The sequence below is a fragment of the Dendrobates tinctorius genome, unplaced genomic scaffold (assembly GCF_039654945.1).
Source record: "Dendrobates tinctorius isolate UK_male_01 unplaced genomic scaffold, ASM3965494v1 ptg000205l, whole genome shotgun sequence".
Lineage (NCBI taxonomy): Eukaryota > Metazoa > Chordata > Amphibia > Anura > Dendrobatidae > Dendrobates > Dendrobates tinctorius.
Genome location: NW_027361872.1, coordinates 11924150 through 11947064, shown reverse-complemented (window position 1 = coordinate 11947064; position 22915 = coordinate 11924150). Strand labels below are relative to the sequence as shown.

The window sequence follows — 22915 nt, the reverse complement described above, 5'->3', positions numbered from 1 at the left end:
AAAATATAAAATGTCGAATCGCCTCCCTTTTTTCCTCTTTAAAAATAAAGAAATAAAAAAAACAATAAATTATATCGACGAAATCATAAAATTATAATGTATCAAAATATAAATGTAATTAATCTGTATAGTGGTTTAAAGAGGAAAAAAATGAAAAAAGGCCATTACGGAGGTATTGGGTATTACGGAGGTATTGGGTATTACGGAGAGAGTGATTGATCCGAAGCCTGAGACTGCACTACTGATCGATTCAGACTTTTTCTCTGGAATGTAATGCAGTCCTAGAGACCAAATAAATTCATGTTCCCATAACATAGGAAGTAGATGAGGATGTTTGCTGATTATTACCAAAACTAAGTCTAAAGAATTATGAAAGGGGTTGTCTCCAGAGAGACACTTATGGCATATCCATAGGATATTTAAAAAATAAGGACCAAGTGCTATATGAATTATGTCGCTGCACACTAGTGTGAATCATGAAAAATTCTAGTTTAAAAAAACAGCAAAAAACAGAAGGAAACAACACACATGAGTAACACACTTCAAAAAGTGCCATTGTGCAATTGGGTCTTTTTTTTCAACCTTTCATACCCGCACCTCTCTGCAGTATCCGGCACATTTTCTCAGCAGTGTTCGGAATTCCCATAGCAATAGACAGACAGAGTCAGAGTTGGTGCATGCGCGGCCACCTCTTCTCTCACTACTGGTCGAACGCCAGCTGGATTGGTGGACACTTTTTTGGAAATAGGTACCGGTGCCAGAGTTTGGACCTCCATCTATCAGACAGTAAGTATATGCCATAAATGTCTCTAGTGAGACAACCCTTCCTTGTTGAACTTGTTATATTTTCTTCTTATAAAGTGTTACGCTCCTGTCCCAGGATGTTCGGTTTCCTTCTCCTGGGTCTGCTGCTCTCTGCTGTGCTCCACGTTGGATTTTGCAAGATGCCCTGAGTGGATCTATAACAGCATCTCACTAGACCTATTGAAGTCCCATTTAGACACACAGCTGTGTCTTGGGATTGAGACTCTAGTGTCATGATCCAGGCCCGGGGTTTGTTTCTTGTTGTTCTCTCCCCGGTCTGGTCATGCGGGTGTTATTCTCTGCCTCATTTTGGGTTCTGTGGGGCTATTTCAGTATGCTGTAGCCTGCAGACCAATGTCAGTGATAGTTCATGCTTCCAGGCTAGAGCAGCTGACATCTTGATACCGTGTTTTGTCCTCTACCCGTTTACTCTGTTCCCGTCACTTCCCTTTCCTGCCACCCTGCTTGTCTTAGCATTCGCTCCCTGTGCTTGGATCCCTTGGTATGTGACCCGGCTTGTCTTTGGCCATGGTTGACTGTCTCACGTCTCGGTTATCTCTGCTTCTGTTTGGCTCTGACTTCTAGCTTGTGTTTGACCACATGTATTGCTGTGACCTCTGGTACTTCTGCTCCTGTTTCTGACTTGGCTCGTCTGATCACTCTTTCGCCACCGGGTGGTGCCTGTGCTGCTGCTCAGTGTTGCTACTTTGTGTGTGCAACCTCGCTACCCTCACCAGCACCAGCTGGTTGAGATTGCGCTATACTGCACTACAGCAGCATTACATCTAGTCCTATGTTTGGTGTGCTCTACCATCTGTGCTTTTTGTATTTGTGCTTGCATTCGTCCCTGCTGCGCTCCATTTCATCCATCCCGCTGTTCCTGAGATTCCTGTTTGTGCCAGGTCGTTGCTCCTACGTGCCTTCCTGCTGCGTGCTGCATCAATGTCATGGGGTCTACGTAGACATAAGGCTTAGATGATTCTCCTCTCCTCTGTTTTGTCAGATGTGATGATTTGACACATTGATAAAAATCATTGTTATCGGCAGCACATTGCCCCTATGTAAACAGAAGATGTGCTGCCGATAACATGATGCTATGTGTTGATAGAACGATCATATTAGTGACCATTGTGGCCCCACCACAGTTTAGTCTGACTGTAATCAGGTCAGTACATGGCTTATTTATCTCCCATCGGTGGTCATTTAACTGGATCGACATGTCCTAAATAGGCAATTAGTCAACAGTTTTCATCCTCACATAGTTTGCTGAATCTGTAAAACAACAAATACAGAAAATATGGCAAATATGTGAATACTTGAAAAACTGATCCTGAATGTTTGATATAGGCTGCCCAAAAGCTTTTATTGGTTGGAAGATGTTGGGATTTGGGACCAAGCTCCAAAACTGGTAAATCCCCATGTACATTAGACTGAAGTCGTCCCAACCCGCAATATCAGCAGGATCCGCTAACAGCTTTATGTGTAGGGAGGCCTCCCGACTCTACCCCGATGGTGTTGGGGGATAGAAGTATCCGGCCTGTTGGATTTCCAATATCCCATCCTTTTGTTCTTCAAAGGAAGAGCCTCTGCCTGAAGAGTCAGGCAGCAGAAAGAGAAAGGAGCAAAGAGAACAAAGGAGCATTCCTGTCTATGGGCAGTCTGGGGAGATGGCTCTCAATCAAACCAATCGTTTACCTGTCTCACATCTAATGTGTATATGAGAGCCTACAAGAGGCGTTCGTTAAAGATTTCCCCTGACCCTCTACCTGTGGACTGAGTGCAATGAAATTTGGCACAGTTATTAGTCCTTCCCTACATAGGTGCCATCTAGGGACACACACTTCTCCCATGTCTTTAAGCAACTGTAAACACCTCTCTAGTAGAAGTCGACAGGTTGCTCCAAAAGCAACGTTGTGACTTTGGAAATCAGTGTCTCATCATCTGGAAAATGCTTGCCCTTCAAAAATAACTTCATTGTTGGAAAGATGTGGAAGTCCGATGGTGCAAAGTCAGGTGAATAAGGGGGATGCGGTAGAATTTCAAAGCCACAGGAGCATGCTTCCATTTGGGCAACACGTGAGTTGTGAACTGGTGCATTGTCTTGCAAAAGGCGGACAGCTTTGGAGAGCATGCCATGTCTCTTGGTTTTCATGGCCTCCCGCAATTTCTGCAGCAGTGAAGCATAGTATGCCCCAGTGATCATGGTACCCTTTGCTATGAAATCCATCACTACTACTACGCGCTGGTCCCAAAATACTGTGAGCATGACATTGCCTGCCAAAGGTTAGCCACGTGCCTTCTTTGGAGAGGGTGAGTCATGATTCTTCCATTGCACCGACTGGACTTTAGTCTCAGGATCATAGTGATGGACCCAGCTTTTAACCTGTGCGATCAGTTTGTGGAAAAAGTCCTCCTGGTTTCCAGGGCACATTGTCAATAGAGCCTGAGAGCATTCAACTCGTTCCTGCTTCTGGAAAGGTGGGAACCCAGCGAGAGGATACCTTATTCATGTGAAGATGGGCTTGGATGATTTTTTTCCACAGACCTCACACTAATCTTGACATTTTGGGCTAGGTGGCGAATGGTTACCCGGTGATTTTCCAAAATGGCGACCTCCACTTGCTAGATGGTGTGTTCATCAATAGCAGAGTGGTGCGCCCTGGAATTGGAGATGTTTGCACCAAAGTCTGGCCACATTTGAATTGACTATGCCAGTTCTTGACTACATCGTATGATGGGGAATCATCACCATAAACCTCTTTCATCTCATCGAACGCCTCCTTTGTTGTGCGGCCTTTCAAGTGAAGGAACTTGATGACAGCTCATTATTCCACTGGGTCCATTATCAAACCTCACACCACTTCAGCACCTGTAAAATCAAGACCGTTATCAGTTCTGAGTTGCAAATTGGAACGTAACTTATGTGCAGTTTCAGTGCAGTATTCAACGTCCTGCGATAAATAGAAGTGGGTCAGGGGAAATCTTTAATGAACGCCCCTCATAAGAGAAGAGAAAACACCATACTTGACAGAAGATCTGACGAGGGATTCTGGAGACACGTCAGGGAGTTCTTGAGGAACTCTGTTCATATGGTTACCAGAAGCTAAGAGACCCTATGACGCTCAACTTCATCACTGACTATTAGTCTTCTTATTTATAGGATGTGTATATTTATTTGAGCCTTTGATCCGGTGTTCCGGCTGCTTCCCACAACAAATCTCATCAAACACAGTTCCTATAAATTTCTACATGTCTGAAGCCATTACTAGACCTCGCAGACAGAATATAAATATAATGATTTTCCGTGTTTATCTCTCTTTTTTTACGTTCCATTCATACCTCTTTACAGTGTTTTGGGTTTCTTGATGGATGTTTATTAATAAATACTTTGCATTTGTTTAGAAGCCATGAAGGCTCCGCTTCCGTCTATCAGCCTATTTATTTTACAAGCGTTCCAGGTTTACAACGTACTTAGAGGCATGTACGACAGGGGGACGCTTCTTATCTGCAGGCTAATTACAGAGCTTTTCAGTCCAAGTGAGTGATGGGCAGCGGACACGACTGCGGCGTGGGCACGATAAGCCTCATAAGAAGGATGAAATATAAAATCAATGGAAATGTAATGGAAATTAATGTAAATAAAATTGAGTCCCGGTAATGGGAATCTTTTGTGTTTCCTAATAAGTTTGTTTACATTTGGTTAAGGAGAAATAGATTGAACGCTGAGGGCTGGGAATGTAAATGTGCAGGATTTTATGGGAGCAAAGCACTGCTTAATGGGAAATTGATAGCGTCTGTGGGCCAGACGCAAAGAAATGAGGGCTCTTGTGGGTTAATTCATTATACATTAGTAGATTAATGTAATGATATGTTCTAGATTTTTGTAATACATTGGACAATTTTATTATTTTAAAACTATTCTAGTCCATGTTTTTTAGTGTATAATTTTGGGTTTGCTAAGAAAGTGCCGTATTCTTCTAGTTCATTAGTAGAAATATTGTGGTTCCACTAGTAGAAGACATAGTGAGTAAATAGATCTCAGTTTTTTTTTATTAATACAATTTTAATTGATTTGTTCTGTAGCTATTTCACCAGGTTTTTCCCTCTGCTGGCTCTTCTATACAGCTGTCTGAGCTATTGGGCGGAGAATCCTATGGTTTCTATAATACATTACACAAAAAATAGAGGTACTACTGTGTCTATGGAGCACACAGGGGACGCTATTTAGTAGTACTGAGCAGTTTAGCTGTGAATCCAGCACTGGGGTGAGATAAACACTTACTAGAAATAACAGCAGCCTGCTCTATGTGTATCTCTGCCTCTCAATTTCACTCTACTCCTCCCTTCTTGTACTTGAATAGGCAACGGTATCTTGTTTCCTTTGTGAGCTGGTAGTCCATTTTGTCTTGATGAATTTTGCAATTTTTTTTCTGAATAGGTGATAAGTTCAAGAGGCAGGAAGAGAAGTGCATCATAAATGAAGAAAAAAGCTGATTTTGCTGCTATATTATCTGCTCACATGTCCATTTTTCGATTTTAGAAGCAGATTGGCGGAATTTAATGCCCAAAACAGATCAGTTTGCAAACTGTTGTAAAAGGAAGCAGAGGGGCGCAATTGATTGTTACCGGATCCGTCTGGTTTACTTTTGGTCTCAGTTTTTAGAATTGAAGAAAAATAAACAAGAAGCAGAACTTTCTTTTTTTTTTTTATCCCCCATTCTAAAATTCTGACTGCAGATGGCCACCATAAAATTGGTTGGGGCCCATTTGCTTCCTTTTGCATCACTAAGCACACATTAATCCACATTTTTTTCTGGTGTCACGCTGCAGCACTGCAGGTAAATGCAGAGTAACTCAAACTCCACCAGATGGCAGCAAAGTGGAGAGAGGGCTGAAATCCTGCTCAGAGCAGGACTGCAGTGAGGCTACCACCAGGTGGCAGCAGAATAGTCAGGCAAGTCAGGTCGATACCAGAGAGTAGTGTATTACCAAGGGGATTACCAAACACAGAGTCAAAGGAGCGCCAAAAGGTCAGTACCGGTCTGTAGAAGAAGTACCAGAAGGAAGAGGCAGAATCAGGTCAGAGCCGAAGCAGAGTCGAGAACCGGGGAATCCAAACACACAGGGACACACACAGTCGGGACGGGTAGGAGAGGAGTGCACAGACATGAGCAAAGTCAGCTAAATGCAGCAGATCAAATCAGGGTTTCAACAGAGCCAGCTACACTCGCCGTAGGCAGGAAATATAACTGGCACTGCCTGCAGGATGCAGCGCAGAGAAATAGCAGACCCGACACCGGAATGAGGCAGAGAAAGTTAACCCCTGACATGACCAGACCGGGAAAGGAGAGACAAGACCCAAAAGCCGGCCTGGATCATAACATCTGGTCCTAAAATGAAAGGGACAAATGGAATTCCTTAACATAAATGTATATTCAGTCTTCCAAAGTTTCTTACTTTCCCTTGTACTATTGATTTATGCCGAGTTTGTGGAAACAGCAGTGATCTTTTAATACTGATGAAAATAAACCAGGGTAAAAAGAAAAAAGTTCAGTGTAATTATAGCTCTTACATCAGAAATATTACTTTGTTTCCAACCAGGGATCCAAACATTTCTTTGCATTATCTCTTTTGTCAACTGATCTGGCTCTTTATAAACCCAATAGCCTGCATGCTGCGACCATTCAGAGCGGAGCAAATAGCCTCCATCCTATATATTTATGGTCGCTGTTAGGACAAGTGTTCCTGCTGCTACACAGGTTTAAAGGCCAGCAAAGCCCCTTAATAAATGGCCTCCATTACCACTGTCGTGCATTATAATAATTTGTGTGCTTTTGTTGTGCATTAGCAGTTTGCACAATTCGCTTTAGAAAATGTCACATTTACAGTGGATCAAATTTAAAGATGGGTAGCAAAATGCGGACACTGAAAATGCAAATACTGTATCTTGGATGGCAAACGTTCTATTTTTCTGCTGTTTTGTAGCAAGCTCATGTTGTTCGGGTGATGGAGGCTGATTATAGGTGGAGTATATAGTGATGGAAGGTTCCACAATACTGCCTGAAAATTAAAGGAGTTGTAACTTCTTGTCCTTAAAGGAAACATGTTGGCACGGAAGTTTTAGGCTGTGTGCCCACGTTGCGTTTTTTAAGCGTTTTTGCTGCTTTTTTCCCCGCAGTGGAAACACTTAAAAAACGCTAACAAAACGTATCCCCATGGGATTCCGCAGTTGCTGTGACAATGCTGCGGATTTTACCACTGCGGAATTGCATAGCGGTAAAATCCGCAGCATGTTCATTATTTCTGCCTAATCGTGACGATTTTGCAGCTACTGTATATGATTGAATTGAAACTCTCACTTTACGCATGGTGGGCATAGCCACGTGCGTAAAGTGAGTGCTTCATGTGCGGATGGTACCCAGGGTCTGGAGGAGAGGAGACTCTCCTCCATGCCCTGGGTACCATATTCCTGTAAAAAATAGGTTTAAAATAAAAATTAGGGATATACTCACCTTCTGTCGGCCCCCGGAGTCCTTTCCACCTCTCAGCCACGCTGCCGGCAAGTTCCGTTCCCAGGCGTGCTTTGCGAGAATCACCCCAGATGACGTAGTGGTCAAGCGAGCGCTACGTCATCAAAGGTCCTTCGCGCAAAGCACGCCTGGGAACGGAACTTGCCGGCAGCGTCGCTGAGGACTCCGGTGGTCGACAGAAGGTGAGTATATCCATATTTTTATTTTTTAAAATTATTTTTAACATTCTATCTTTTACTATTGATGCTGCATAGGCAGCATCAATAGTAAAAAGTTGGTCACACTAGTCAAACACTATGCTTGACAAGTGTGACCAACCTGTCAATCACTTTTCCAAGCGATGCTTAAAATCACTTGGAAAGCGCAAGCATTCTGCAAGCTCGAAACGCTTGCAAAGCGCTTGTGTTTTGTGGGAAAACACATGCGAATTCCGCATACGTTTTACCCGCGGCGGGGAGTTGCGTAAATGCTGCAGACATTTCCGAAGCATTTCTGCCACGTGGGCACATAGCCTTACTCTAAGTAAAAGCAGAGCAGTACCGGGCCACCATGATGTCCTTTAGTCATGTAGGTGGGGCACGGCACTGAGCAGTCATGGTTGTGTTCACAGTCATACCCGCTGTTAACGTGATGGATTACCCCCTTACCCTGTAAATGTGCCATCAGGTTACGAGCAGCCATGATTTGGAGTACAGCCGTGACTTCTCGGCGCTATGTCTAGGTGATCGGCACTTAAACATTATTCTATTTCTTCTACACTAGAATATAGACATCATTTGTACGTAATTGTACGCCATGAACTCGCCTTCTTCTACTTATGCAAAATTAGTTTCTTTCGGCAAGAGAGCCAATAACACCTAGAAGTTCTAGCTACCCTCTAATCCAGTGGCCAGTTCCATGACTTGTTAAAGGGAATCTGCAAGTAAGATCCTCCCGACCCTTTTCGTCCCCTCCAAATCACATATTTGGGCATGCAGATCTATGAAATGTTAAGCCATCAACAACACGCTGTGTTCCTTAGAAATTCATTTTTCAATCATATGCGAAGGAGACGTGAAGTGCTCTGGGAATGAAAAAGCACTTCACTGCCTCCCGAAGCTGTGTCTCTGCCCAGCACCAGCCTCCTTATTATCATTGATAGCTCGCTGTCTGATTTGCCTGGTGTCTGAGGGCACCCCATCCAGTCAGTGATCAAGCGGAAGAGGCTGGTGCTGGGTGGGAAAACTACCTTGGGAGACATAAGTGCTATGCATGCCTAGAGCACTTAACAACCTAAGAAAAATTACCTGCCAACACCAATCGTTTATACAGGCCGATTGGACACCTGTTACAGGGCTTCAGGTATGCGATTTATGGAGCAAGAGGAACAAAGCTATTTCACTTTGTATATTCAATCGGAAAAGTAAGCAGCGTTTACAGAAATATACAAAAGGGGACAAGACAATTACATAAAATAGAAAAGGATAGCGAAAGAAAATTACTAAACCTGGGGTCACTGGAATTGCTCTAATTTTTATGGAGGGAAGCTTTTTTTTTTCTTCTCTTTTAGGCTATGTGCACACGCTGCGGTTTTTGCTGCGGATACGCTGTGGTTTTGGCCGCAGCAGATCTGCAGCAGTTCTGCAGACAGTGTACAGTAGCATGTAAGTCTATGTGATTTACGTTCTGCTGTGCACACGCTGCGGATTTTTAACTGCGAAAAAGCTGCGGTTTTGAATCCGTAGAAATAAATGACATGTCACTTCTTTTCTGCGGATTCTGCTGCGGTTTACCATCTCCTCCACTGTAGAGGTGATAAACCGTAGGGAAAAACTGCAGGCCAATCCGCAGGTCTTTTTGCCTGCAGTTTTACCTGCGGTTCCGCAGATACAAATCCGCAGATCAATCCGCAGCGTGTGCACATAGCCTTAGGAAAATGGAACAATCCTACAGCAATGTGTGTCTTCCAGAATTGAAGAAATAATTATATATAATTATAATTCAAAATTGATAAGTCTCTCCCACATACCTCCCCTTGGTGAGCTCATATGGGTGGTCAGTGGGATGTGACTAGGTCCCAAAAAATTGAGATCCCCAATTTTCAGGATATCTGTCCACCTGGATGTCCCAGGTGGGAGATATGCCATATTTCCTATCATGATTTTACCTTTCCATAGACAGGAAACAAGGCATATATATCATCATCCATCTAGCCGATATTAATTTGGAGCCGATGCGCAGACCATCCAGTGATGTAAGTAAATGCATTTCGTTCATCACAACGCCGAAAATATGTGTCCCATAACTATAGGACTTACGCCTGTCACAAAACCCCCAATATTCATAACTGTAATCAGGATGCAAAGCGTTTACTTGTGTGATTCTTTAGAACATAGGAAGTCTTCTCTCCACAGACCCACTCCATGACTTTTCTTCAAACTGTGCCTGGACTTGTGTCTACTATCCATCAGAAAACCCACTTTAATTAGCTGTTCACAGCAGGGTGTCCTAGCTGAATAGGGGTCATGTGGAGTGTTTTAGAGTGCTAGCTCTTTTTTTCTTTCAATTCATGATGAAGCCATTCTTCAGTCCACAATATGAGGGTGACACATCTGGATTTATAGATTTTACAATGACACCCATTGATGTAGTTTGTGGAGATCTTACTGACAGATTGCCTTTTAAAAGATTCAGACACTGATTCATAAGTCGGTTACATTTCCTTGGTTGCAATTTGTAAACTTCAATACTTCCCTGCTCAAATGAATATTCACTGGAAGGAAGAAATAAAAAAAAAAAAAGTAGAGAGGGAACGGTAGGGAATTTGTAATTGAAGATTGTTAAAGTGGTTATATTGTTAAAGAGTTATATAGTATGATTGGCCTGTGCAATGCAAAATGGGTGACATTCCTTACTTTATTGTGTAGCGAATGCATGCTATAAATTGACATGCTGCAGACATGAATATCTGTGCGGCAGGTCATTTTTCGGTGGAGAAAAATTCTGCAGTGTTTAGATGCAGGTTGGTTCAATCTCATCCAGATAGCTGATCTGTAATCCACTGCAGAGTTTCCACACACTAATCTTCATAGAAAGTCCGCAGCTTTTCCATTGTGTGTGAATTTACCCTTAGGGCTCGTGTAGACAACCTTATATTTTGGTCCTAGCACGATCCTACACATAATCTGAACGCATTCGGATCAATGTTATTCTATGGGGCTGTGAATATGTCCAATTTTTTTCTTCCAACCACTGAATCTGTTCAAGGAAGAAATTTCAGCATGCCTGACTTGCATCCGAAAATCGGATTGCACCCAGCCATGCAAGTTGATGAGTCCATGGAAATAATCCGATTGTACTCGGAAGACATTGGAATGCAGTCTGATTTTCACGGACTGACAGAATGGAGAAATCTTTTTTGCTCATCTTCTCATCCGAGTGATCAGAGTGTGATGGGCATAATAGGCCAGATTTTCTCGCATGAGAGAAGATACGGTAGTGCGACCCCAGCCTTACTCCGAGATCTTTATCCATACACAGACTGACTTAGCTTGATCTTTGCCGAGTCTTATGGAACTGCACTCCATAGGCTACAGGCATGCAGATCACCAAAAATATACATAAATGAGCTTAAGTTAGGCTATATACAGACAAGGTGATTTTCTGGATTTGTTTTCTCATTTTGACCCTCATAGTTGTGGTCTACCTATGATGTCAATTACAGGCCTCTCTCATCTTTTTAGGTAGGAGAACTTGCACAATTGGTGACTAAATACTTTTTTTTTTCCCCACTGTAACTAATGCATTTTAATTAGCCCGGGTTCGTTCATTAGTTGCTATGGCTTGGTCCCTGAATTCTCAATTTCAAACCTGTTCTCGGCAGGGGCAGTGTCAACATTTTGACCAGAGAAGTATATGTAGGGGTATGGCAGTAGGCCTCCAATTACAGTAGCTAAATGTCCTCCATGCATCAGTTGTTATAGAGTAGGGGGCAGGCTTATATATTGAAGTAATAATGAGCCCACCCCCGTCACACAATGCTCCGGTCATTTGCCAAAACAGGAAAATCTGTACTAGGTCATCCACAAGATTGTAAATGATGCTGCTGGGACCTTGGTTTCGGCAGCTCAAGAAGGATCAAGGCAACTGATGTGCTGCTGATTGGTTGGGCTGATTCCTGAGACCCTAAAAAATCAGGCTAAACACCGCTAGAAAATGTGTAATTCTTGTGTGGCCCACACAGAGCTGTATATGCGCTCAATAGTAAGTCTATGAATCTATATATAGTTGTGTGATGAGTAGTGTATGGACCCATTACAATCCCTATAGAATGTAAAAAAAATTACAAATGATAGTTACCTTTTATAGCCCATTTATATATGTATATTTTTAGCTTTAAAAAAATCCTATGTATTGCAAATAAATAGCTAAAATCCAAAATCCAGAGAGATTTTTCTTAGTATACCCCGGAGGTAAATTCATGTCTGTGACTACTTCTCAGTGTCGGAGGCAGGTTAAATTCATCTCTTGTCATTTCCATAAGGCGTGTGGATTTGATGTGGGTTGGTTTATAGAAAAAGTGTAAAATACAAGGTATTGAGATGTAAATCCTGCACTGCTGCTGCCATTCATTTTTATATTTTGTGTTGATCTAACGTTTTCCTCTTTTGTCCCAGCTGTGGAGAGTGGATCCGAAGCTGTCGTCAAGCTGCTGCTAAAATATAAAGCAAATATAAACGGGCCACATGCTTGTTCAGGGTGGAATCCGCTTCATCAGGCTTCATATATGGTAAGCAGGAAAGCGTTATGATGACTAGAAGGTCCAGCTATGTCTAGTTTCAGACTATATGTTGTTTTGCTAACCAACCCAGTGAAAGAATTTTCAGTTTTATAGTTGCCTACGTTACTGACCCCTATCCGAGGTGGCTGGCTTCCTAGGCACGAAGGATAACACTTGCAGATTATTTGCTATACAGCTTGCTGTAATTTTTTTTATGGTGGTATTACTGTATTGCAGTACTATGTAGTGTAAATCGTGGTCTCTGATGAAACTCAGCCTGTCACTGGTCTTTACAGGAGTTCCAATGGGCAGCGGCTACCCCTCCATTTAAAAACTGTTGTCAGTCGCCGCTATTAAAGACACATGCCGACTGTGTAACAACGCCGCCATCTGCGGCTTGTGAAGTGAGCTCTACTCCTGCTTATATTGTGACCTGAGATTTCTCATTTAGAACCATACTTTCTAACAGCCATATGGGCCATAGAAAGCCATAGACAAGGAGATGTTTATTAACTTTTATTGGTGACTGTTGTGGGTATTCTCTGTGATCTCATTGTGCAGGAATGGGGAATAGGTGAGCTGTGACCATTCCATATTGTGCCTATTGCAGACCCTGTGTTATCTTCTTTATATAGGGGTGTTCTCTGTCATTGTAAATCCTGTCTGTAATAATAATGAGACTGCTGAAAAGTCATCTGTACGGAATCACTTAGCCTAATATGATGCTCAGTGGTCAGATTGAAAACTGCAAGATTTCACAATATTTTGTGTAATATAGATAGTGATGAGATGATAAAAAAAAAGATAAACCCATTACCAAAAATATTTTAAAAATACACTTAAAGGGGTATCCCCGTTTCCAAGATCTTATCCCAATATGTATTACATGTGATAATAGTAATATTAACAAATACCTCCAATTAGAAATGTAGCATAGTTCTTCTGATTCGCCATGTCGCTTACCCCATGATCAGGGATTGCAGGACCTTAGTTATCCTTGGTTGCGACCACTAATCACTTACTAACGAACTGTCACTATATAAGTGTTTGTAACCATTTACATCTAAGCTTCTGCAATGCCCTGCACATGGGGCAAATCAGAAGAACTATACCACATTTCTAATTGGAGGTATTTGATAATATTATTATACCTACTATATACTGGTATAAGATCTTGGCGATGGGAATACCCCTTTAACGTAAAAGAGAAAAGAGCATATCAGTAATGTTTCTGATGACCTATCAAAAGGTGTAGATGTCAGCAGAGAGAAGCTGATGCTTGAACTTCATGACGTGGAGGGTTTTTTTCAGTACAACTTGCGCGCAAAACTGCGGCGTCAGATGATTAAAGTTCATAAAACATTTGTGATATTGTAAATCTTGTGCAGCTTTGCTTGGAGTGATGGCTTTCTGTCTAAATTTCTTTAACGAAGCTGTGATTTTTTTATCTTACACATTTCCTGTGTATTTCCAGGGACGCACTGACCTCCTACAACTACTTCTCAAGAATGGAGCGGATAAGGAGTGCAAAGACGATTTTGGCATTACACCATTATTCATTGCAGCACAATATGGGAAATACGAGTGCTTACACTTACTGCAGTCTGTTGGTAAGTAGCGGAGCAAGTGAAGAATTGTGAGCACCTGCGTATCAGCGGTGGCCGTCATTAAGTGCAGTATTACTGATGACAGCTGGAAGACTTGTCTTTCTGTATTATTCACTACTGGACAACCCCTTATTAATGGCCTCCGTGTACAACAATGAAAAAAAGCAAACAAAACTCTATACCCACCTACCAAACCGGCGCTTATCCTTCAGTCAGTCACGTGACCACTGCAGCCAATCATTAGCTGCAGCCTTCACTATTCCATCATAACGGAAGAAAAATTGTTCTTCTACTATGTGGTTGGCTATTCATTTGAATGGCCGACATGCAGACAGCCTCTTCTGATTGAAAGAAGACAAAAACTACATTAGCAGACACGTGTTTCAGGATAATTGCCCCACAACAGTGCAAAACAAGTGGTCTGATTTGGGCTGGATGAGAGACCTCTGATAGGGAAGGGGGGTATAAAGCCGAAACACATGTCTACAATTGGTAGTTCTTGTTTGGCTTCTTATCCTAAGTCATATGGCAAGTCCATTTTAAAGGATCTATAAACACTTTTAGTATTGCTACTTCAAGTAGGTGGCACTAGTGTACTGTTCCTTTCTGAAGAGGCTATTTACATATTCAGCTCCCTAGCGGAGTATTGCATGGCCTATAAGTCTCCTTACATCGATTTGTAGATGTAGAGACAGCAGACCTGTGCTGATCAGTTGATTACAGAACTGACTTCTGTTGAAAAAGGAGTTGTTTTTGTGAAGCGCCCCATTTAGGTAGACTGCTAGCTTTTGTTAATTTTACTGTAGCCGCTTGCTCTTCCTAGCCCTTGTGTCTCTTCATGGAAAATGTCATTAGCCATTCTGGTTTCCTCGCGCTGATAACTGTATACTGTGACTGTAACGACGACGGTGCACCAGTGTGATCATCACACGTTCAGGACACATTTTTAGTCTCTGGAAGTAAACAGTGAAAATTACCATCCATTGGTTTATCAGAAAATGTCATACCTTTGCATTATTTAACAAGTAAACGTTGTTTTCTAAGTCAGAAAGCCATTTAAGGGTATGTGCACACTTTGCGGTTTCTGCTGCGTTTCCGCAGCGTTTTTGGCTCTGCAGAAACGCAGCAGATTCTGCTGCGTTGTACAGTACCTTTATTTCCTATGGAAATAAAAAAAAGCTGTGCACATGCTGCGTTTTTTTCCGCGCGGTTTTGCTGCGGTTTTCAAAACGCAGCATGTCAATTGTTTGGTGCAGAAACGCTGCAGTTTTACACCTCATCCATTATGAGGTGTAAAACCGCAGGGCAAAACCGCAGATAAACCGCAGAAAAACCGCAGCACTTTGTCCTGCGGATTTCCTGCAGTTTTATCTACAAAATCCGCAGAGACAAAAAACTATGTGTTCACATACCCTTAAGCTAAACCAATATGGATTTGTTATGACACTTAGCCCATCACTCGTGCAAAATGATTATTGGGTTATTGAGGTTTTCTACAGATCTCTGGTCATGGATCTCATTTTTGAGTGTATATAATATTCTGTGCAGGAATTAATCTGTGCTGTATGTAACAGCTTTTTTTTCTACCAATCACTCACTCAGCATCTAAAAACTGCAGTGTCAAATCCTCCGTAAGATCACCTTATAATGAAACGGCAGGGGTACTGAGCTGTGATATTCTGAAGCTGGTGAAATCTATCTTTCCATTTTATTTATTGGCTAATCGTAAAGGGGTCATCCAGTCACAACAGTGTCATGGATAGGTCAGTCAATATCAGATCAGTGGGAATCTGACACCCCCCCATCGATCAATGGTTATATATTCTAGTGGGGGCCAAATGTAAACTTATGTACATCTCAATTCAGTGTGTAGCAGCCACTTCCGGGTGCTGCAGAACATCTATTCACTTGAAGCTACCTCTGTAGGGTACTGCAGAACATTTCCTATTCTCTTGAAGTGGCCACTGTAGGGTATGTGAGGCAGTGACCCGTGTTACAGGTAGGGGTCGCTGTTTGTTTCTCCCAGGATGCGCACGGAGGCGTATTGAGGCCATAAGGGGGCATTGCAGTCGCAAGCGTAGCTAAGATTGCAATGGTGAAGCAGTGTCCGATGTCAGATAGAGGTCACTGTGTGTTCTCCTCAGGGTGTGCATGGAGGCATATGAAGGCCATAGGAGTGCATAGCAGTCACGGGCATAGCTGTGACTGCAATGCATTTTAAAAATAAATTAAGTGTTAGCCTTGGACATGCTTGAGTCCTAGGCAGATGAAGGGAAAACCTGTTCTGGGATGTTGTGTTGTGAAACAGACTGCAGGATAGTAGTTGTGCAGTCTGTTTAACGCCAGACCCGGGTTTTCCATGTGGCTAAAGGCCACAGGTTCTTTTGTTTAAAGCCCTGCAGGAAAGGGGATGGGTTTGTCACGTCCAGTGTAAGGACCAGAGTGAGTTGGTGCTTGTTACTGTGTAGAGCAGTTGGTGTTGCAGAGCACAGCCTGTGTGAACCAACACAGGACAGAGCGGAGCCAATAGGTCTGGCAACAACAGCGTACACAGTGGTGCTGACGTCTATGGTAACTGGTCAGAGGAGGACTGGTGTGCGTAACGGCTGCAAACAGGTGGCTATGGTGCCTGGCTGCGACCCGGAGGATATCAAGGATTGTGTACGGCCATACGAGTAAAAAAGACTAACACAGCGGTGAGGTCACCCGTGGTAACTGGTCAAGGATGTGGACAGGTCTTGTGCCCGGAGGTGAACCGGAGGTAGCCTGTTCTGTGCCCGAAGGAGGACTGGCGTGTGTAGTGATTTGCAAACTAAACGAGTAAAGCTGTGAGCAAAGAGACTTTAATACGGTGCTGCAGTCGCCCATGGTTACGGGACAAAGGGAGGTCCAGCGTGTTTAGGAACTGCAATCTAAAGCCGTGTAGTATGTAGTGCTATGACCTGGACGCTGAGTTTATATGCACTTGTGTGAATTGGTCTTTAATGCTGTGAAGAAACACATTAAAGAGACTTCGTGTTTGAACTTTGTGGGTCACTGCCTCTTCACTGCTTAAGTGTGCTGCCGCTGCACTACAGGTACTACAGAACATCTCCTATTCTCTTAAAGTGGCCTCTGTAGGGTGCTACAGAGCAGCTCATATATTGTTGAGCGTACACTGCCTAGTACTGGTGAAAATTTCCTATACACTTGATGGAGCCATTGCTAGGTACTGCACTACACCTCCTACTCTCTTGAAGCTACCGCTGTAGGTTACTGCACTACACCTCCTATTCTCTTGAAGCTACCGCTGTAGGGTACTGCACTACACCTCCTATTCTCTTGAAGCTACCGCTGTAGGGTACTGCACTACACCTCCTATCCTCTTGACGTGGCCACTGCCTCATATTGCAGAACAGCTTATATCCTCTTGAAGCAGCCACTGCCGGGTGTTGCACAACGTCTCCTCTTTTCTTAAAGTGATCGCTCCCGGGTACTGCAGAACATCTAATTTTTTTGTATGCTTTATTGGGGTACACATAAAACCACGGGAAATCGGCTGCCACCTGCAGGTTGTCACTGAGAATACATCTTAAGAAATAAGTTCTCTCCTTCCTTCCCAACAGGCTACATTTGTCCTGTGGACATCCAGCTATACAGTTTACCTTAGTGTCATGTAGGAGGCAGACACAAGTCTGAGTTTAAGACGTTTGCCTATGTTTTTTTCTGGCCAAAACTAATCTTTTTTTTTTCCTTCACTAGAGTTTCCTTTGGTAGGTGACTGGTTCAGGGTGAAAGTCTCCTTTTCAGAAAACTTTGCCTCTTAAACCCTCCGTGGATCGTCTTACTCAGCCAACTAGTCTCCTCCTTTGCACTGACGAGAGGCAAAAACCCTTAAACAGTTGTCTGCAAATGAAGGTGATTTTCTTTTGCAGAAGATTCTGGTTTGGCTTTGTATCCTAAGTCATGTGGCAAGAACCCGGTGTTTAAAACATGAATCATATAAAAGTGCACGGCTACTGAACATTATGTATAAGACATACGTCGCTTCCGTTTTCAGCCACGGAAATGAATATCAGTTCAGTTGACTTTACGAGAACTGCACAGTCTTGTGGCCTTATTTCTTGGATTGTCCCCATTTCTTGGCTCTGGTCTTATCATAAGTCATCCTATGTCTCCGTCTGTATTACTTATTCCTATATAGTTGCAGGTGTCAAAACTTAACTGGGTTAAATTGCAAAGTGTAAAAACAAGGCAAATCCTGTCTCCTTAAAAGTCTTCGCTAGAGGGAGTTTAAATTCTACAGTTTCCAGCTTATTGCCTAAGATACCGGCCACCTCTGCAGTTTTATCAGAGCGGCCGGTTTCCTAAGCAAGTAGCATGCACATGCAAACTGTTTTTTTATATAGATAAATCTGGCTGGACCTGGCAGGTCTCACTACCCCTGCGTTGGTGCACAAGAGTGGGCAGTTCGGGCTAGCACCCAACCATGCCTTTGGTCCAAATGATCAATCGCCAGGAGATCACCGACCGACAGCGAGCAGGAATCTGGAGGCCTCATCTCAGGAGACTGTAAAATTTAGCAATATTCCTAATATACCATGCTGTTCATTGTATTGATAGATATGTAGAAAAAAGCACAGCCATGCCTGGCATATATATTTGTAGCCCATTATATCTCTCACCCATCCTAAAATATGAATATTTCAGGCTCCGCCATGCATCATTAATGTGCTTTCTTCCCACACAAATGGCTCGCTTGTCTTCATAGCTGCTAGCTACTTGCTGCCATTTATTTTTTATGGCTCGCACTAAATACATCACGCTGCCACTGTAGGCGGCATATCGGAAGCCGCAGCACGCTGATGTGGCTAGACAGGTCATCAATCCTACCTCACCTGTCGGATTGTGCTGTCATTCACTGCCATCACGGCTGCAATTTTAAAAAGCAGCCAATGGGACTTAAGGGGGGCAAAATGTGTTTGCAATGGTGGGAAACAGTGAAATAAATGTCACTGGTTTGGAACAATAGGAAACACTTGTTTTTATTTTGGTTGTCCCTCATTCAGGCAGAGAACTTCAGAAGTTTACTTCCGCCTCGCCATTGATTGCTGGTGATGAAAGAGGTCTGTCCGAAGCCGGTTTTACACGTCCGTCATTCTTTTTACAAGTACGGACCACAGTGTGCACACTGGCCATGTGTCTCTTGAGCCCAACTTATACAGTATGAGGCTGTTGAGTTTGGGTCAGAAGAACTGCATCTGGTCTGGACATCGTGGTTTGGACTGAATGTAGGATGTGTGAAACCAGCCTAATATAGTTATCCACTAATGCGAGTGTCAAAATGCTTTGGAAGCCATGTTTGTACTGATAAAATTAGAACAAGAAAACTCTGACTGTCTGCTCTGCACCCTCCACTAGAGGGAGCCGAGGAGCCTCTGCATACTGTGCTGCTCTTAAGTGCTGCCCTCCCTCTAATGGCGGTTACAGGCTGTCCTCGTAATATTTAGTAATTTAGCATTCCTATTCCAGAAATTTTGCAACATGCGTTAAAAACAAAAATCAAGCGTTGGCCACTTTAGTAAAGTACAGTAATCTACCCCCCTCCCAATCTGCAGTAGCACAAGCGGCAGCACACGTGTTACACATGCGATTGACAGCAGTGGTTAGTAATTGTGTTGGTAGTGAGCTCTCACGACTCTTCACTACCTCCGCCCGTACGATGAATCTCCTCTATAAGATTTCTTGACCCAATGTCAAGACGTCAGGAGCCTTTTTTCCTCTTCGCCACGACAGCACCCACTGAGAGAGGGGATCCGCCCCAGGAACAGGAAACCTACAGAGAGATAAATGGGGCGGTCCCCCTCGCTCCCTCAGTTTTGTTTCCTGTTCCTAGGAAGGAACCCGCAGAAGAGGATACCTGGTCTGGTAGCCGCCTGCGTGCATAATATGAGCAGCAGGGGCCCCAGGACTGGAGGCAGCGTCGGGCGGAGAGGTGATGTTTCCCCCCCCCCCCAGAGCTGGTAATGCAGGTGAGGCCGGAGGTAAGAAGGTGCCAAGGCTCACTGAGGGGACAGGGGCGTATACCCCCCCACCCCCCCCCAGAAAGGGGACGAACGCATTACATGATGCCATTAGGCATATCAGGGATGGTGGCCGCGTGCCCCCCCTCCCCCCGAGAGAAGCAGAAGAGCCTGAGCGTTTGTGCCAGGCAGCGCTACCGGAGGTCATACCTGCAGGGGTTAACGTGGGGCCGAGTGCGTGGTGTCACTGTCAGGGCCGCTGCATCCGTGCTTCCAGCGGCGCTCCCAGGCAGGCAACCCGGAAGTAAGGGTATGGAAGACTTCCGGGATCAGTGCAGGAGGCGGCGCTCGCGGGAGAACGCCCGCGCATGCGCAGAAGGGGCTAAAAAAAAAAAAAAAAAAGTGTGGTAAGGCTATAAAAGGAAGCCACGGAGGCAGCGCCAGTGCGCAGTCATGTCATCCATAGATGACCCAGCTTCGCTCCCGCTAAGTCAGCCAGTGGAATCCCCACATGACAGCAGACAAAGCGGTGCTACAAGGAGAAGCAGCAGCACCAGAAGAAGTGGCAGCTCCAGGATGGAATCTAGCGGACCTTCCAGGCAAGTTGAGCCCCTGGAGAAAAAACGGAAGGAGAAGAAATCATCCCACGCCTCGCCTCAGCTTGAGGCGCGGACCCCGCAGCCGGTAGTTTACTGACGAGACTCACGGGTGAATGTTTTTAGTCAGAATAAATAGCTGATGGCCTTCTTTTTTCTGGTCCATACCCCCCTTTTAGGCCAAAAGAACAGAGAAGGCGAAAAATAGAGAGTGTGCCTTATGTTCTCAGCCCCTCCCAGACGGCCACCCTAAAAGATTATGTCAAGCGTGTATTGAGGAGGCCTTACAGGAGGAATCCTCACGGAAGAAAGAGGATATCCGAGCGATAATTAGGGAAGAGCTACGGGCCTTGGGCAGCTCCAGTAGTCTGGGGGGTCACTCCTCCGTGAGACAGATAAGTTCACCAAGAGGAGGAGTTTCGCCGGCGTCAAGGTCGCCGTCAGAATCCGGGGAGCTAGACTCTGATAGATCCCAGGAATACCCTTCCTCAGAGGACGAGGAGCAGGCGTGTTTCCCTACGGACAGCGTCAGTAACTTAGTTAAGTCTGTCCGAAATACCATGGGGCTACCTGAGAGTAAGGACCCCAAGACTCCACAAGACATAATGTTTGCAGGCATTTCCCGTAGAAAGGTCAGAGCATTCCCAGTGGTCCCAGCTATAAAAGAGCTGGTGAAAAGGGAGTGGGAAAAACAGGGGCAGAGAACCTTCCTCCCCTTAACGTCAAAGCGTAAATATCCGTTTGACGATGAGGAATTGACAGCTTGGTCGAGAGCCCCCAAAGTGGATGCGCGGCGGTGGCCTCTACCTCTCGTAGATCCTCCCTGCCGGTAGAGGATTCAGGAACTTTGGCTGACTCATTAGATCGTAAGACCGATACACTCCTTAAACGATCCTGGGAAGCATGTGCGGCAGCTTTTAAGCCCGCAATAGCAGCCACGTGCACAGCAAGATCAATGTTGGTATGGCTGAATGACCTAGAGGACAATATTAAAAACGGAGTGGCCAGGAATAAACTCCTGTCCTCTATGCCCCTCATTAAAGGAGCAGCGGCCTTCCTCTCCGATTCCTCAGCGGACTCTCTCCGTTTATCGGCTAGAGCAGCAGGGCTAACCAATGCAGGCCGGCGGGCCTTATGGTTGAAGGGGTGGAAAGGGGACACGCAGACAAAAACTAAACTGTGTGCTATACCCTGCCAGGGTAAGTACCTATTTGGCACGGAACTGGACGAGATTTTAACAAAAGCGGGAGAGAGAAAAAAAGGTTTTCCTAACCCGTATATTCCCTTTAATAGGAGGTCCTACAGAAAGCTGCCGTTTGGCAAAAAGACTTTAAACCCCAGGATCGCTGGGGAAATAAGGACCCCAAACAGAGGGGCAATCTATTCGGGAAGCGTCCCTTCAGAGGAGACAGGTTCCGCTAATACCAGTACACCGGTAGGTGGCAGACTACTGGAATTCAGCCACCAATGGGGGAAGGTAACATCAAACCCATGGGCCATTGATATCGTCTCATCGGGCCTAAAACTAGAATTTGTTCGGCATCCACCGAACTTCTTCCTATTGACTTCCATGAAGTCCCAGATACAGCAGGAAGCACTGGAGATGGAGATTGCAGTATTACTAACTAAACAAGTCCTAATAGAGGTCCCAGGGGACGAAGAAGGAATGGGCTTTTATTCTCCTCTATTTTTAGTCCCAAAACCAGATGGCTCTTTTAGGACCATAATAAATTTAAAGAAACTTAATACCTTCTTAAGGCTGAGGCCATTTAAGATGGAGTCAATAAATTCTGCAATAAAACTTTTGTTTCCCAGGTGTTACATGGCAGTTTTGGACCTAAAGGATGCCTATTACCATCTACCCATATACCGAGAGCACCAGAAGTTCCTGCGGGTAGCGGTCTGGTTCAAGGGTCGGATTCAGCATTTCCAGTTTGCGGCAATGCCATTCGGGCTATCCATGGCTCCTCGGGTATTTACCAAATTGATGCTGGAAGTGATGTCGTATGTAAGGCTGAATGACACACTAGTGGTCCCTTACTTGGACGACCTGCTCGTAGTAGGGAATTCTGTTTCTCAGTGCAAAACAAGAATGGCCAAGATTATCTCATCGCTACAAACGCTAGGATGGCTAATCAACTGGGAGAAGTCCAGACTGGAACCAGTTACCTGTCAGAGGTTCCTAGGCCTGCAAGTAGATTCTGTAAGTCAGAAGTGCTTTCTGCCAGACGCTAAAGCAGTGACCATAATCAATAAGATACAGAATACTACAGGAAGACCCGTAATATCATTGAGACAGGGTATGTCCTTGCTGGGGTCCCTGATATCGTGCATCCCAGCGGTGCAATGGGCCCAGTTCCACTCTAGAACACTACAGTGGGCTATTCTGCAGGAAACAGAGAGACTGCAGGGGCGGTTGGAAGGGAGGATGTCCCTATCGCCAGAAGTTGTTAAATCCCTAAAGTGGTGGTTAAATCCTACCAGTTTGTCTAAGGGAGTGCAATGGTGGGTAACTCCCTCCAAGGTGCTCACCACGGATGCTAGCCCCTGGGGCTGGGGGGCCCACCTGGAGGAGCACATGATACAAGGCCGGTGGCGTAAACATGAGATAGAAACC

The 22915-nt window shown here is 44.4% G+C and overlaps 1 protein-coding gene across 4 annotated transcripts in view; it reads left to right on the top strand.

Moving 5' to 3' along the window:
• Nucleotides 1-22915, top strand: part of ASB3 (ankyrin repeat and SOCS box containing 3) — a 153512-nt gene that overhangs the window by 49664 nt on the left and 80933 nt on the right. For all 4 annotated transcript variants that reach the window (XM_073554034.1, XM_073554031.1, XM_073554032.1 and 1 more), the window contains 2 exons: nucleotides 11990-12102; nucleotides 13568-13703. In XM_073554034.1, the coding sequence (XP_073410135.1) occupies nucleotides 11990-12102; nucleotides 13568-13703 (249 nt within the window). The remainder of the gene's footprint in view (nucleotides 1-11989; nucleotides 12103-13567; nucleotides 13704-22915) is intronic.